This window comes from Phocoena phocoena, chromosome 16 (assembly GCF_963924675.1).
Source record: "Phocoena phocoena chromosome 16, mPhoPho1.1, whole genome shotgun sequence".
Classification (NCBI taxonomy): domain Eukaryota; kingdom Metazoa; phylum Chordata; class Mammalia; order Artiodactyla; family Phocoenidae; genus Phocoena; species Phocoena phocoena.
In genome coordinates this window covers 9,192,477-9,208,462 of record NC_089234.1, presented here as the reverse complement: position 1 = coordinate 9,208,462, position 15,986 = coordinate 9,192,477, and the positions used below count along the sequence as shown (strand labels likewise).

General features: G+C 52.7%; 1 protein-coding gene across 1 annotated transcript in view; it reads left to right on the top strand.

Moving 5' to 3' along the window:
- The first annotated feature begins 359 nt into the window (after positions 1-359).
- Positions 360-15,986, top strand: part of HTRA1 (HtrA serine peptidase 1) — a 56,563-nt gene continuing 40,936 nt past the window's right edge. The window contains exon 1 of the mRNA XM_065894093.1: positions 360-882. Within this exon, the coding sequence (XP_065750165.1) occupies positions 438-882 (445 nt within the window). The 5' untranslated portion in view covers positions 360-437. The remainder of the gene's footprint in view (positions 883-15,986) is intronic.

Genomic DNA, 15,986 nt, shown 5'->3' with positions numbered 1-15,986 from the left:
GCTCACGCGCCGGCCAACCGCAGGTTCCCCCGTGCAGAGCCTCTTTTTAGTTTTAAGGTCGCGAATCGCGGCGAGGGAAGCCGCAAGAGGCGGATACATGGGAAGCGGAGACCGGGAAACGGGGCCCCGCGAGCCGGCGAGCCCACCCGCGAGCCGCCCCGCCCGCGCCCACGAGCTCCGCCGTGCCCCGGCGCGCCCGCCCTGCCCCCGCCGCGGGCGGTCCCCGGTCCAGCAGCCCGCCCGCCCTCCCGCCATCCGGCCGGCCCCCCTCCCGGGCGCAGTGCCCGTCCCCAAGGCAGCTCGTCACCGCCGCGAGGCCAATGGGCTGGGCCGCGCGGCCGCGCGCGCTCGCGCCCGCTGGCCCTGAGTCCCTCCCGCTCTCTCCCCGGCGCCGCACTCCTGCCCTCGCTCAACCGGCCGCCGCCGTCGGAGCCGCCATGCAGCCCCCGCGCGCCCCGTTCCTCCCGCCGCCGCTGCTTCTGCTGCTGCTGCTGCTCGCGGCGCCAGGCGCTGCCGGGTGTCCCGAGCGCTGCGACCCCGCGCGCTGCGCTCCGCTGCCGGCACACTGCGAGGGCGGCCGCGTCCGCGACGCGTGCGGCTGCTGCGAGGTGTGCGGCGCGCCCGAGGGGGCCGAGTGCGGCCTGCAGGAGGGCCCGTGCGGCGAAGGGCTGCAGTGCGTGGTGCCCTTCGGCGTGCCCGCCTCGGCCACGGTGCGGCGGCGCGCGCAGGCCGGCCTCTGCGTGTGCACCAGCAGCGAGCCGGTGTGCGGCAGCGACGCCACTACCTACGCCAACCTGTGCCGGCTGCGCGCCGCCAGCCGCCGCTCTGAGAGGCTGCACCGGCCGCCGGTCATCGTCCTGCAGCGCGGCGCCTGCGGCCAAGGTACCTGCGCTCCGGGGAGCTCCCCGCTCTCCGCCTCCCGGCCCCGACCTGCCCCCGCGGGACGGACGGGCCGGCAGAGGGGCAGCGAAGCTTGGCGGGGTATTCCGGGCGCCCACTGGCCGGGAGAGGCGGGCACCCGCCCCGGCGGGGGCAGCGTTGCGCGGGCTCTGTCGGAACCGAGCTTTGCGCCTAGCCCAGGGTCTGTTCCGCGCGCGGCGGGTCCTGGACGTGCTCTGTCCAGAAGCCCGGAGCCAGGGTGACGGGGCATCCCGCCCGCTGGCCGGCTGCTGGGTGCCCCGCGGGGAGCCACACCGCGCCAGGGCCTGGGGGACAAACAAGACAGGAATGTGGGCATAAAGAGAGTTGAGAAGTTCGGAGCTGAAAAAAGTGCCGTGTGCTGCGTGAGCCTGAGGCTTTGGGACCGGGTCTAATTTCCGTAGCTTTCCCTTCTTTCTCTGCATCTGCCCCCCCCCCCCCGCCCTTTAAAATTAACCATGCATTCATTTTTATTTCGGATACTGTCGTTGAAAACATTGCCTTTTTATTTGAAAGGGACGGTGTTGCCCGTCAGGCTCCCCAGTTTCCCCGGGTGACCTCCCCGCTCCCCCCCTCCACTCGCCGCCCTGGCCAGGCACCAGTTTAGGCGGTGCAGCGGCGTTGCTGCCGCCTTGCTTCCCGTGTTTTGAGCCAACCCTACAAAAATGAAAGTGGTTCTTTTTGAACAAGCTGAATGTAGTTTTGGATCACAAAATATGCAGACGCAGGGGTGAGGGGAGAGGGTTAGGGATGAGGGAGAAGGGTACCCTCTCCCTCCTTAAGCATCTTTTCTCTATCAGCAAGACCCAATCCTGGCAGGGGAAGTGATGGTGATGGGGCAAAGGGTGGAGCAATCGTCTAACTCTCTCGCGGGACCTTCCAGAGGGATGCTTCTCGTCGCCAGTCAGAGAGACCATGTGGAAAAACAATACGGAGTTCAGCTGCGGCCAATCCAGCGGTGTGGGGACGGGCCAGCCCTGCTCGGCAGTGCACTGGTTGCAGCCACACGGTGCCTCTTCACCGCGGGCAGTGCGTGGAAAGGGAAAGAGGGGAGCCCAGCGCAAGGGGCTGCTCTAGGTTTTCTTTGTAGGAAAACCGTCCAGCACTAGGGCCTCCACAGGTTGGCCGACACAGAGAGGAAGGTGCCAGAGCAGTGTAGGTGAAACGGAGATTGTGTGTTCTGCCAGCATGGGAGCTGGGAGCCAGCCTCCGCGCTCAGGAAACAGCCTAATTAGAGGGTGGAGGAGCGATATTCCCGAGAGAAGTGAACCTGCAGAGTCTGAGGTATGGGCATGACAACGCGTGCGTATTGAGTGCCCACTCTGTGCCCCAGTCCGTGTGCCTGGTGTGTTACACGTGTGACTGCACTCGGCCTTCACAGCCTCGAGAGGAGGGAGCCTTTGCTGTCATTCCCATTTTACAGGTGGGGGAACTGAGGTTGAACTGCTTGCCCAAGGTCACTCAGCTGGAATTTGAACCTGCCTTACTCAGAAGCAACCCAGTGTTTAACCCCAAGCCTGGGGAAGGGAGGTCAGGCTGGGTAAAGGAAGTTTGGGGAGGGCCCGAAGTGCATCCCACGTGGAGTGCGGGGGTCAGGCTGAGCCAGGTGTTGCTTGGTGAATAGATTGGTGTGGCTGGGGATGCTTGGGGTGGGGGGCATCAGGGGTGACCCAGGCTGGTGGTGCAGAGCCCCAGGGCCAAAGTGTTCTCAGATGTTCTTGAGCCAGGGCAGCTCAAAACAAAAAAACCAAACAATAACCAAAAAAACCTGGGTAGGACAAAGCTAGCAGTAGAATGCCAAACACGCCAGGGCACGGAGTTCGGGCTAGTGCAATCAGTAGTTTGGGTGTGAGGTGATGACTATAAAAAAAGCACGTTGTGTGTTTTTGTCAAAAACAAGCTAGCTGTTACTGTTTGTAGTCGAGCTGCATGGGGTCCTGAGTAACTGGCAGCATTCAAGCACCGAATTTATTGCCAGTGAGGTGGAGTCACTGAGTAAGTTTCAGGTCACTAATAGTCACCGTGTGTGTGTGGAGGGAAACAGGTCCTCTTCCACTGGCTGTCAGGCCCACAGCGGGCTCCCAGGAGAAGCCAGCGAGGGGACAGCCACGGAAGGATGAGCGTGGTGGCCCAGAAAGGAGGGAGAGACAGAGGGTGCAGAGCTGTTCTCCTCTGTCCTTCTTTCTTTCTGCAAATATTTACTGAGCTCCCCGGTGCATCTGGCACTGTTTGTGTGTGTGTGTGTGTGTGTGTGTGTGTGTGTGTGTGTGTGTGTCTGCCTGGCACATAGGAGGCACCTGGCAGATGCATGGGGGGATGTTGAATGAATAAATGAAGGAAGGAAGAAACCAGAGATGCTGGAGATACACAGCCACCCAGTCTTTCCTCAACGGAAGGTTTCACTTTTGCCGCCCTTCTCCCCCCATCTAGCATTCCGCCCTTGACTTCCTGGAGGTACCTCTGAGGACAGGAGCCTGGGAGCCAAGACTTCATTCAGTCGAAGCCCTGCCCACAAGCAGGTCACCTGACGTCATTGTTAACTGCTGTGCATTGGCCGCCCGCTCCAGCTGTGAGCCTTGGCAGGAGCACTTTTAGCTGGAGTGCCCCTGCGAGGCCTTTTGGAGGAGGCGCTGTCGTACGGGAGGCCAGGAGTTGGAGCGAGCGTGCGAGGACGAGGGGAAGGATCGGCTCCCCGATTCACGAGATCGCGAAGAGGGTTTGTCTGGAGCGGAGAGCGAGGGCAAGGGAGGTAGGACAGGCTGGCGAGCAGCATTTGGGAGCCACAGTGAATCTTTGGATGGCGGAATGTGCCACCATTCGAAAGAAAGCACTTTTATTTGTAAGCTGTTTCACAAAGACTTCAGAGGGGGTCTCTAATCATGGTTCTGGAAACAAAGGCAAACCATCTATTTCAGAAATCAATGCTGCTGTCAGGGTTTGGATGGGAAAGTGTCCAGTTATACCAGAGATCAAAAGAGCTGTCGTCTTCCACCAGGGGCAGTTTGGATTGGCTTCAAGCAAAAACTCTATACTGGTCAGGGGATTACGAAAAAAGAAAGGAATTGCAATTACTAATAGTCTGATAATAAGGGCTAACGTATACTACGTGCTTATTCTGTGCCAGGCCTGCGTTAACCCATTTGATCCTCCTAGCAACCCTATAAGGGGCGTGCTCTAATCCTCCCCAGGTTACAGCTGGGAGACAGAGTCATAGAACAGTACCTTGCCCAGGACTTGAACCCGTGCATCTGGTCCACAGCCCATTCATAAGCACTCCGTGCTGTTGACAGAGAAACCGAGATTATAAGCCAACCCCAGCTAAGCCGAAGCTAATAGCTGGAATAAACAGAGCTCCAGATGGCCATGGCCTTGAGGTGAAACAGAAACAAAGGACACGTCACAGTTCTCGCTCCGCAGGCACGGGGTCTGAGGACATGGTTGCCCCCAGTTGCCATCAAGGCAGCCCTTGCTGAAAGAAAAGCCAAAAAGCAGAAGCAGCTGTAGCAGAGATGCATCCAAACCAGAGCCCCAGGCCCCAAACTGCTCTTAGGCAGAGAAAGGCTCCTCCGGATTCCCAGACACTGCAAAAAACTAGCCAGGATGTGTAGCAGATTTCTGCCAAAAAAAGGACAGGAAGCCAGAAAAGAGGCCTGAAAAAGACTCCTCAAGCATCAGAAGCCTAGTCCTTTTCTCCTCCTAGTACACTCTCCAGGAAAGCGACCCGCCCCACCCAAAACAACCCCCGCAGCCCCGAGCCCAGAAGTCTCCAAGCCCAGGAACTCCTCGTCCTGGTTTCACCCCAGGCCTGACAAGGGAGGGCTTCTGAAGGTGCAGGCCGGCCACGCATTCCTGGCAAAGAACCACCACTGGCTTAGATGTCATTTGAATAGTTTATAAGGCTTTGCTCACTCTGGTTGGTTATCTTCTTTTGTTCTCAGTTGGTTTTGCTAAAGAGTTAAAATATTAGGGTTTCATAAAATTAGTAAGCCAAGTGTATAGAAGCCAAGCGTCTGAGTAAGTTCGTTCCATCCGGAGGAGCTGTAAATAGATTGCATTAGCACTTAAAATAACTGCATTCAGTAAGTGATTATGGCGGGGACCATGAGCTAACTGTGGTCAGACGTCCGACGGCCTCGGGACTGCAGGGCTGGATCCTGAGTCCGTTTGGAGTTGTGTGATCCTGGACGCCATTCCGTGCCTTGGATTGAGAAATCAGACTTTCCATGAGCTTATATTTCAAGTGAATAAATAGTGATGGTAAGGCTTAATTTGAAGAAGAAATCAAGCTTGGCAGTGGGTGAGGGTTCCTTGGAAGGCCAGCTGGGGTGGAGGGACTGACAGGCTGAGACTGCCTCTGACCCTGCCTAGGCTGTTACCTGACCAGGTGACCGGCCCCCGAACCTTCAGAGCCTCAACAGTGAGGGGATTGGACCAGGTGATCTCTGAGGGCTCTTCCAGCTGGAATGGTGTGTGATTCTTGTAAGAGAACTAGTCTCTGAAGAATTGTGGTAACCTCATCCTTGTTTTAAAGCCTGGGCTGGCTTCTTTAAGAGTTATTTCTTTTTCTTAAGTTATTGATGGTTAAAGCCAGGGTTCGAGTTGAATGCCTGTGGCCCACTCGGGTCTGGTTGCCTCGTACTGTAGCTTTGTGCTCTCTGCTGCAAGTCCCCAGATGACCACTGTGGTGACATGCCCAGCCCCAGGAGGTGAGCTCCATTGAACCTGGTGGCCCTTGCTGTTTCCCAGGGGCTCTGAGGCTGGGCTGCATGTGTCCTCTGGAGTGAGATCCCTCCTGAGCCCTTTCTCCTTCCTTCCCCATCTTCTCTGCCGGTAACAAAAAGAGAAAATTAATGTCAGCAGAGAAAATGAGAAGTGTAGCCATCCCAAATGGCTCCCATTGAAAAGGCATGTCTGTTGCCGCTGGAAGGGCAGAGTTCGGCTTTTGGAATTAGTGACATGAGTTCTATTTCTAAGTTCACTCAGAGCATTTATTGAACACCTTCTGTGTACTTAGAAGGTCCAGATAGAAGGCATCAGAGTGAGAAAGGCTGGGTAGCCCGTGATCTCAAGAAGTTCGTAGTAGGTCATATCACACCCGGCTTAAGGAGTCAGATCACCACTTTGTAAAGGGATGACTTCTCGTATGTGACTTAAACTCTCTAAGTTTCAGTTTCCTCGTCAGTAAAATCATTATAAAAATAATGGTGCGCACATACCTATGTCGTAGGATTGCTGAAAGACGGAAACGCCTCATTATATGAACTTAGTGCTTAGAACTGTGCCCAGTGCTCTACTAGAACTGGATCAGTGTTAGCTGTAATAATAATTAACATCACCATCACCATCATCGTCAGGGAGTCCGGTAGAGGAAGCGCTATAACGACGTCTCCCTGGGGATAAGGTGCGTGAGTGGCTTAAAGAAGGCGTCACAGAGGAGGAGGGTGATGCGGGACCTGTGTCCTGGAGGCTGACTTGGGGTTTGCCAGCAAATATGTTAGGAAAGCTTCTCTGGGCAGAGAGACTCAGACACCACGTTGCCTGTCGTCACCCTCTGAAACCCCCAGGCGTTGTCCGTACCATCTGAGAAGTGTGTGACTTCTCTTGAATGAAGAGCTGCATGCCTGGAATGCCTGGGATTTTACAAATGTCATCTCATTAACCCTCCTTAGAGTATGTGACGTGCAGGAGGGAGCAGTGTACAGCAGCCCCAAGACCTTCCTGAATGACGCTTAGTTTGTTTTCCATGTTTCGGGAATTCCTCACAAGGAAAGATTTGTCACATCTTAAGGAAAAAAGAAAAGTTTGGGAGCCCACAGATAACCCTATTATTTTCGATTCCTAGGACAAATTGTCAAGCCAGTGTGTTCTGTAAAAGCAGTCCTCCACAGCGTCATGTGACAGCAGCTGGTCCCTCACCAGGAGATAACCATGCTTCCTCGGGCACATGGTGGTTTCAGAGGGCGTATTGTTGTGGCTGGAATTTTCAATAATTTTCAAATTTGAATAAGCCCTGTCTTAATGAATCAGAGCCTTGTGCAATATTTTCAAACCTCAGGAAACATCTTTTTCATTAGTTGTGCAATCAGATCTCAAGAAGACGGTAGGGCTGTCTGCCTGATAAACTGTTTTATTTTATTTTATTTTTTAATTTTTTTCTGAGCGTTTGGTGAGATTTGTGGTAGACTTCCCTTTCACATAGTCGCGGGCGAGATTTTACTAGATCATCCAACAGTTGAGTCATCTCACACCCCGGGACTAGGAGCGCTGTCTCTTTGGTGCCAGTATTCCAAGCGGCATCCCTGCTCGGTGGGGATGGATGGACACAGAGGGTTCTGCCAGTTGGGGTTGTCCCGGCCGATGGCTGCCAACTGGATACAGAGGAGGGAAGGCTCAATGTTCAGCAGTCACGTCTGCTTTTCTCTGGCAGAGGGTGAGCTAGCCTGGGGGACGGGGGGACAGGGACAGTGTTCTCCAGGACAGCCAGGTGGTAGGAAACATCAGTGGGCAGAACAGTGACCAGAAGAGCTACCACCACTGGGCGCTTTCTGGGAGCTGGGCACTGTGCTGTTTGTGTTATGGGCCAAACTCGTGCTTCCCTCACCGTCACCCAGGGAGGGAGGGGCATCGTTCCGTTCTCCAGCTGGGAAGAGATGAGGCTCCAAGAGGTGACTGATAATTGTCCAGGGCTACCCAGTAGAGGGAGGTAGAGCCAGGATTTGAACCCAAGTCTGCCTCTCTCCCAGATTATTCTTGAGATGTCTTTGACTCAGGTGTTACTTAGAGGCGTGTTACTTAATCTCCAAATACTTGAGGGTTTGCCAGCTCGCCTTCTGTTATTGGTTCTAGTTCAGTTTCACTGTGGTCTAGGAACATGCTTTGTATGATTTCTCTTCTTGTTTCTTTTTTTTTTTTTTTGTCTTTTAAATTTGTTAGGATGTGTTTTCTGGTCAAGGATGCGGTCTCTCTTGGTGAATGTTCCATGTGAACAGCAGAATCTTCTGCGGTTGTTGGGTGGAGTGTTTCGTAAACATCAATTAGGTCTAGTGGATCGATAAGGTCAACTATATCCTGCTGATTTTCTGCCTGCTTGGTCTATCAGTTCCCGGAAGATGGATGTTGATGTCTCTGGAGTCTACTCTGGAGCCCTGAGCTGCTGTCTCCTTTACGGCCTCCCGGTTTGTGGAAACCTGGGTTCTGACCACACAACCATCTCTGTGTCTCCACCACAGAGAGCGTGTGCTCTTTACCAGGGAGCCTGTGGTCTTCACGCTGAGTTTTCAGGCTAAGTTTCTATTGAACATTTACTGGTCAAGAAATGGCCTGAGTTGGGGTTTCTTAGGTCCTAGTTTGACGTTTCTCCACCAATTTGACCTTTCTGGCTCTGGAAAATGTAGCCCAATGTGGTTCAGCCCTCGTTGGAAAAAACCCAGGAGGAGAAGTCTGATAATAGCACAGAAGGTATAGGAGGAAGGGCAAGAGTTTGAGACCATCTAGAAAGGCCCCATGCGCACTGATCCCTTTCTGTCTGTGGGGTCCTCTCATCCAAGGCACTTCGCTTGGAATGCTCACCTTTGGTCAGACCTATACTAGTTCTTCATCCTCTGAAAAATACAGCTGTGCCCTCACCTTCCACAACCCACCTCTAACCACATCAACTCTCCATTTTCATGTTTTCTGGGATTTTGTGGACAAGGACACCTCTGCCCTCGCAGAGACGCTGTTGACTGGCCAAAGACACCAGCTGGCTGTGGACAGAATCCCAGCGCACAAAATCTGAGTGTGGAAGGTTCTCGCAGGTCCCATAACCCAACCCTTCACTTCAGAGAGAGGCACCCAAATCCCAGCGCACAAAATCTGAGTGTGGAAGGTTCTCGCAGGTCCCATAACCCAACCCTTCACTTCAGAGAGAGGCACCCAAATCCCAGCGCACAAAATCTGAGTGTGGAAGGTTCTCGCAGGTCCCATAACCCAACCCTTCACTTCAGAGAGAGGCACCCAAATCCCAGCGCACAAAATCTGAGTGTGGAAGGTTCTCGCAGGTCCCATAACCCAACCCTTCACTTCAGAGAGAGGCACCCAAAGGGAGCACGACTCTCACAAGCTGCTTAGGGGCAGGAGGATGGTGGGTCAGTGTGGGCTCCATCCTGAGGCCCAAGGCAGAGCCCTTGAGCCCTTCCCTCCTCAGCTGTACTTTCCTGCTAAAGGAGGGGGTTATTTGGGAGAGGCTGGGGTCCATGCACACGATTCCCATGAGGCAGAAACAGTGGGTGCTTTCACTTAGTCTCCCATTACAAAATGATGCTAAAGAAAACTCCTCCCCCACCCCCGCCAAAAATAAGCTCCTTGGGTTGGAAGATGACCAAAAAGCTATCCATATAATGACTGACTTCTCCTCTCAAGGCTTCTAAGCACCTATTAATGCCCTTGAACCATAATTACAGTGTTCTTGCTAAAAAGAAAAAAATTAGTATAAATAAAGTGGTGGACACACCAGATAAATCAGGGCTGAGATGCTTCAATGTCTTTTAAGCTGTGGTCTGATTTTCTTTGGGATGAATATACCAAGATTTTCCTCTCTCAGCATAAAGACTCTTTTGAATCTCTTTTCACTGTACTGTTTAGACATCATGGGAAATGCATTTATACATTTGATGGCATACTGCACTATACCAGTTTTTGAAAGTTATAAATATACTTTAATCACATCGAAAATAAAAGAAGAAAAAAGATTCAGGATTCCACCGTTATTCCAGCAGCTTCATCATTTCTGTCCCCAGTATTACCACCATTTGGTTAACTAGTCCTTCTTTGTGTCCATTTGGGCCACGTTTGCCCCAAAACAAACATTTTTGTGTTCATGGTTATTTCTGAATCTAGGGTTATTCTTTTGGGATAGATACTAAGAAGTGCAATGACTGGATGGAAGGTTAAGTTTCTTTTATGGCCCTTGGTTTATGCCAAGGGCCATAAAGTTTTTTCCAGAGGGTTGCCAAATTATTTTCCAGGGGGTTGTACCCATATCCGTTGCCGTCAGCTATAGAATAACCCACCTCCTAAGTCACTGACAGCTGGGGCAGAAGAAGCCAAGAAGAAATTCTCCTGAAAGAAATCCTTCAGGATAAATGGAATAGGATGGTACCAAAACGGTCACTCTGCTCAGTCAGTAAATGACCTGGTCTTTCTTGAAGTGATTTTTATTCCCAGATTGACTGCTTTTAGGAGATATGCAATGTTTGGGGTAGAATGAGAACTTTTAAAGTTTGATTTTACCTGCGGATGGAGTAGTGATTACAGACTGGAAGGGGGATTGTGTGGTCGTCAGGTCATCTGGTCCAACACTTGTGTTTTCATTGAGGGGCCAGGACCATTGAGGGGATGTGAAAGCCGGAGGTCACAAGCCAGTCTGTGACAGAGACTCTGAGTTTCTGGACGCCCAGCCCACGGCTCTCTGCGCTCAGCCTCCCGGATGCCAGCTCTGTCCAGGGTGCAGGAGGAGGCCAGACTGTTTGTGCTTGTTTGGAAAAGTGAGCAATATGTTTATTCGATTGTTTGGTTACACGTAGACCGAAATACAACTGGAGCGTCATATATAAAATGCAATTCTCTAGTAGCCACAGTAAAGAAGTAAAAAGAAACAGTGACTTTTTTCTTTTTTTTTTTAATGCCGTTCTATTGAGATATTATTCACATACCATAAAATTCACCCTTTTAAAGCGGATAGATCAGAGTTTTTATATACTTACAGAGCAGTGCAACTATTATCACTGTGCAATTCTAGAATACTTTCCTCACTCCAGAAAGCAGCCCGGTACTGGTTAGCAGTCACCGCATACTTCCTTTCTGCCCTAGGCAACCACTAATCTCTTTCTGTCTCTATGAATTTCCCTATTCTGGACATTGGACATTTCATATAAATGGAATCATACATTTGTGGTCCTTTGTAACTGGCTTCTTTCACTGACCGTAATGTTTTCAAGGTTCATCCACGTTGCGTGTGTCCGTGCTTCATTCCGTTTTATGATCGAATAATATTCTGTTGTGTGAATGTAGTAAGGCCAGACTTTTATTTTATCTCCTCTTCCTGTTGGGGAAATCCTAATCCCAGCCCCAGAAGTCACCTTGAAAGTGACTAGACGGCTCAGACGGCTCAGAAGAAACTGGAGCACACGATGCAGGAAGCCAGCCTGGAAAATAAGAATATTCCGTAAGGATGGGAATTACATACTGAAAGGGAAAGATCAGGAAATGCACTTTTCAGATTTATTAGATCATATAATATTTTTTTGGAGCTGGAAAGGATGTTGGAAATGGTCTAGTCTGCCCCTAGTCTTACCGATGAGGTAACTGAGACCCAGAGAGGGGAAGTGGCTTGTCTTGGGTCTTAAGACCCACTATTCACTTCTCACTTGAGCCAAAGATTCCTTCTGACTTTTGTCTCAGTTTTACAAGTTACCTTCCTCACACCTCGAAGACAACGCTCATCGGCAAATGGGCAGGGGGCGCCTCTCAGGAAGAACTGTGCCCTTCCTGGACGGAGGGTCTTGCTTCACCGTCACATCCCCGCTTCTACTTTCCCAAGCCCCAGGCCCACCCTCCCGGACCAGGGGCTACAGGAGGGTGGCTGCGGACAGCTCAGGAGCGTGTCCCAGACCCTTAATAAATGGACCCGTCACCGCCCAGCCCGCTGCTCACAGCTGGAGGCTTCGGGAGCCCGCGCTGGCTTGGCCACTTCAGACACAACAACCAGGAGGAAGGAGCTGGAGCGGGAAGGGAACCCAGCTGAGAAATCTGGGGAGGTCAGGACGGGAGCCAGGCGCTTATCAGGAGGAAAGTTAATAGTGTTTTTGTGAGCGGAGCAGTCAGCTGTTTCCCCAAAGATGATAATAGACGCATCATTCGGGTGTTCAGGAGACTTCTGAAAAAAGAAATCGTGCGGTGGAGGTGGTTGGAAACTTCTTTTTCCGACTATTTTTCTAACATCCGACAGGTCAGAAAAAAACGATTAAAGGCAACAATACCCAGCAAACCCAAGCGTTCACCATGAGGATGCAAGCGAGGACTTTTTTTTTTTTTGCCAGCGAGACTGAAAAGCGGTTATCAATGACAGGCACCTTTAGACATAGACGCATTGTTCTGGAAAAGGCATCTTTTACCAGTAGAGCTGAAGCTGCAGAGAACTGGGCCGTGCATATGACTGACGGCCAGCTGGCCGGGTGCCCCCTGAAAGCTGTTCCTCCTCCAGAGAGGCTTCTTAGACTTGTTTGGGTTGCCTTTCTCCCCCTTCACTTCACCTGCCGAGTCTTTTCCAGCATCACCAGCAGGGGCCTGGTCCCAGCCCCTGCAAACAGTCACTCGCTCAGGGCCCATGGATATGGGGGACGGGTTTGCAGTCTGAGGTCTGGCGTCAGGCGAGCTTTTCCCACTCTGAGCCGTCTGAGAGACTGCACCGGAAAGCCAGGGGCTGCCAGGCCTTGGAAGTGCCAGTGTGGGCTGGAAATTGAGGCCAGGCTCCCGGGCTCCTCCCCCCTCTGCCTCCTTTATCCATTAGGAGCAGAGAAATGGGTCACACGTAACTCTCCTGAATTTTACTTCTTCATTTGTCTGCAAAAGACAGAGTGTAGTGGTCCATCATCCAATTATGTATCTTTAAAAAAAATAACAGTTGCTTCCTGCGAATTCAGTTTCTTTTGAAAAAAATAGGGCTGAGGGCCCTTGGCCATGGGAAGCTTGATTCCAAAGCTGTGTCTTTTCTGTTTCGATCTATTTCACTTAGATTTGCGGACGGTGGCCCTGATGAGGTACAGGACTTTAAGGTGATTGTAGCCGTCAGCCGGCTGCCTTGGCCGCAGCCAAGTGATGCCTCTCTCTCCTGAGCGTTTTCCCTGCAGGGTTCAGAGAAACCCAGCTGCACGGGCCCCTCTGCCCTGGAGTCTGCAGCCGCAGCACCGATTAGAATGGGGGTCTGGTTTCCTGGAATGTGCAAGGTCTCGCTTCTGTTTCTGCTGTCTCCACGCTCCAGACCAGCGTTGGGCCAGACTCTGGGTTGGAGCCGTGGCTGACAGGTTTTCCTTGGAATTTAATGGAGTGGGACAGACAGAATTCAGTCACTCAAACTGAAAGCATGGAGAAGATGAGTCTTGCAGGGCATCTCTGCTGCGGTCACTGAGTTACGCTTTTTTTTTTTTCTCCCCCACCCCACCCCCCCCCCCGGCAACCACTCTTGCAAAAAGGAGGCCCCGTCCCCTTTGCACTTCATGCATCCTTAGCCATTAGGGACCTGTTTAAATTGATTTGTCTCCTGACCCTCAGGGAGAAAGCAGTCAAAGTTCGGCAGAAGAGGAAGCATTCTGGGTTTCTCCGCTGTCCCGGCTCCTTTAACTGCAGCCCGCCTGATCTCTGTCTCCCCCTCAGCTGGTCTGGCCTTCTCCTCCTGTGCCCCTCAAGGTGATTCTCGAATTCATCATGCAACCTCACAAAGAGAGCCTTTCTTAGTGAAAAGGCATCCCGCTGCCTTCCCTGCTGTGGACCAGCCCCCCTCCCAGCTGCGAGGTGTCGGGTTACTGAAGCGCCCGCTTCCTGGCCCTGTCTCCACGCGCCTACACACCTGGCACAGGTGTCTTACTCGGGCCTCGGGTGCCCGCGCTTGGCCAGAGTTGTGGAGGCCACCTTCCAATCCTGCCATCAGAAGTCGTGGCAGGGCCCGCCGTCCAGGGTGAAGCTCAGGCTTCCAGCATCTCTCTTTCCATGGTGCCCGCGGCTGGCCTCCCCATCCGCTGGCCTTGGCCTGCAGCCCTCTCATTCCCTCTGCTGTTTTATCCCCAGCAGAAGGAGGGGGACCTTTGGCTCAGGGCAGTGTGGTGCCCAGCGTTCCCATCCCCCTACTCCCACACCCCAGCCTCACCAGGCTCCACTTGGCCTCTAGGTAAAGGTGCCGAACAGTGAGTGGAATGGGCCCGGTGAGAACAGACCCCTGGGCCCACGTGGACGATGTGCCGGACGTGTAATCATTTCCTCCTGGTGGGGGGGGGTCCCCTCTGGATTTGGGCCTGGATTTATTTACCAAGCAAGTAGCCTCTTTGTAGTTACTTTTAATCTCGCCATACTAGGGACAGAGAAATATTCAGGTGTGACCCTGGGACCCTCTAAAGGTGAAGAAGAGGACAGCCTCCAGCATACACCCCCATGGCAGTGCATTCTGAGGTATCACTGGTTTCTAGGCCTGAATCTAGGCTGGTCCTTGGAGGATGGGGTTCCAGAGACTGGACCTCATATGGGGAGCCCCTGCTCGGGGTGCTTTGGCTGTAGGAGGGTGGCTGATGACAGGTGAGGAGTGCGTCCCAGACCCCTTACTCAAGTGAGCCATTCCCAAAGGCTATTTTAAGTTTTCCTGACACCCCACTGGAAGCCTGCTGTGTTTGCTCCTTTATTTACAGTTTCTGAGCCTGTGGGAGACTGGCTGGCTGTGTCTGCTGGAGGCCAAGAGAAATTTCCCAAGGCTTTTGGGTAGGACTTTGAGTTCAGAGCAGTTGTGGGTCCAAGCTGGCATCTCAGGGGTCATTACTTCTTCTGGTCCTTCAAATGAAAATGCGAATATGTTTTCCATTGGCTTTCATTTCCAACCTGTGTACAATGCATATGTGCCCTTGCCTTCAAAAGAACGTTATTTCTTTTCTCACTTATGCCCAGGTCCACACACGGAAGGAAGAGAGGGCTGGACCGGAAGTGTCAGGGGGACTGGGGCCGAGCAGGAGGGAGGCTGCCCTGACCAGCCTGCCACGGTCCTTTGGCAAGTAGACCCTGGATGAATCCAGCCATCATTTTGGCTGAGCTGCTTTCTTCCCACTTTGTCCTTTCCCCTGCATCTTGTCGACTTTCCGGATCGGGCTGTGCTACGATTAGTAGTCTTTAAAGTATGACTGTCTTTGCTGGCGTTTAAAGTTGAAGAAATTAGGTGAAAAATCACAAGTGAGTTCTTCCCTTTCTCTGTGGAGCCGAGAGGGACCTTGGAAGCCACCCGATTAAGCCTCCGTATTTTAAAGAGGAGGAACCTTTGGCACGAGGGGCTTGCTGCAGTCGCACGGGTTGCCTCACGGAGTGTGAGCTGTACCAGGCATCTTAGGTCACAGGAGGGGGGTGTCTGCCCCCTAGCATATGGGACGTTTCCTCGGCTCCTATAGACTGACTGCCTGTGGGCTCCTGGGCTCAGCCAGATTAAGGCAGCATCTCCATCAGGTCCTGAGCAAGTGTGATGCTTCTCAGTACTTCATGTGCACTTTGGGTTTTAAAACAGATGAGTTTGGAAAGTAGGCAGGGCCAGCTTCATGCATGTGCCACCCCCTCAGGAGGAGCCCACCCCTGGCTTAATGCTCTGCTGTGACCAGCTTGGAATTCTTAATAATTTGGGAACAAGGGGCCTCCACGTTTTCCTTTTGCACCGGGCCCTGCAAATTATCTAGCTGGTCCTAAATGTGGGACGGTTTTTGAGAACATGCTGTTCCCGTTGAATAAAGGAGGATTTATTTCTGTTCCCTCGAATATACTGTGTTTTGTTTCCCCAATTAGCCCTGCTTACCAACTCTGTTGAGAAGTTGGAGAGCGCGATTGTTCTTGCTGGGAGGGAAGGTTGCGTTGTTCATCTTGAACCCTGGCTCTGAGCTCTCAGGCCTGGAAGTGGGAAGTGTGTCCCCACAACTGCAGGAGCTGTGGGGGACTGGAGGCTGGGTGAAAGGGCTGGGACCTGGAAGGGAGGCCACAGAGGCAGAGCAAAGAGGCCAGCTGGGGAGCCAGACAGATGGCCGCGCTCGCCGGCTCTGAAGCTTTGAGCATCGTGCTGGACTTCTCTGATGCTCCGTTTGTTTCCCCATTGCTGTAGACTGGAGGTAAGACCCTCCCTGCAGGTGTGCAGGACTGGAGAGTGTGCATTAAGGAATCTTGGGAGATAGAGCTGGGGACTCAAAGCCACGTGATGGAGGGAGTTGTGGATGAGACAGGAGATGGGGATGTCCTTGGGGGTCCTGCAGTAACTTCATGCACCCCAAGTGGCAATTACTTAGAGGAGACACCGAACA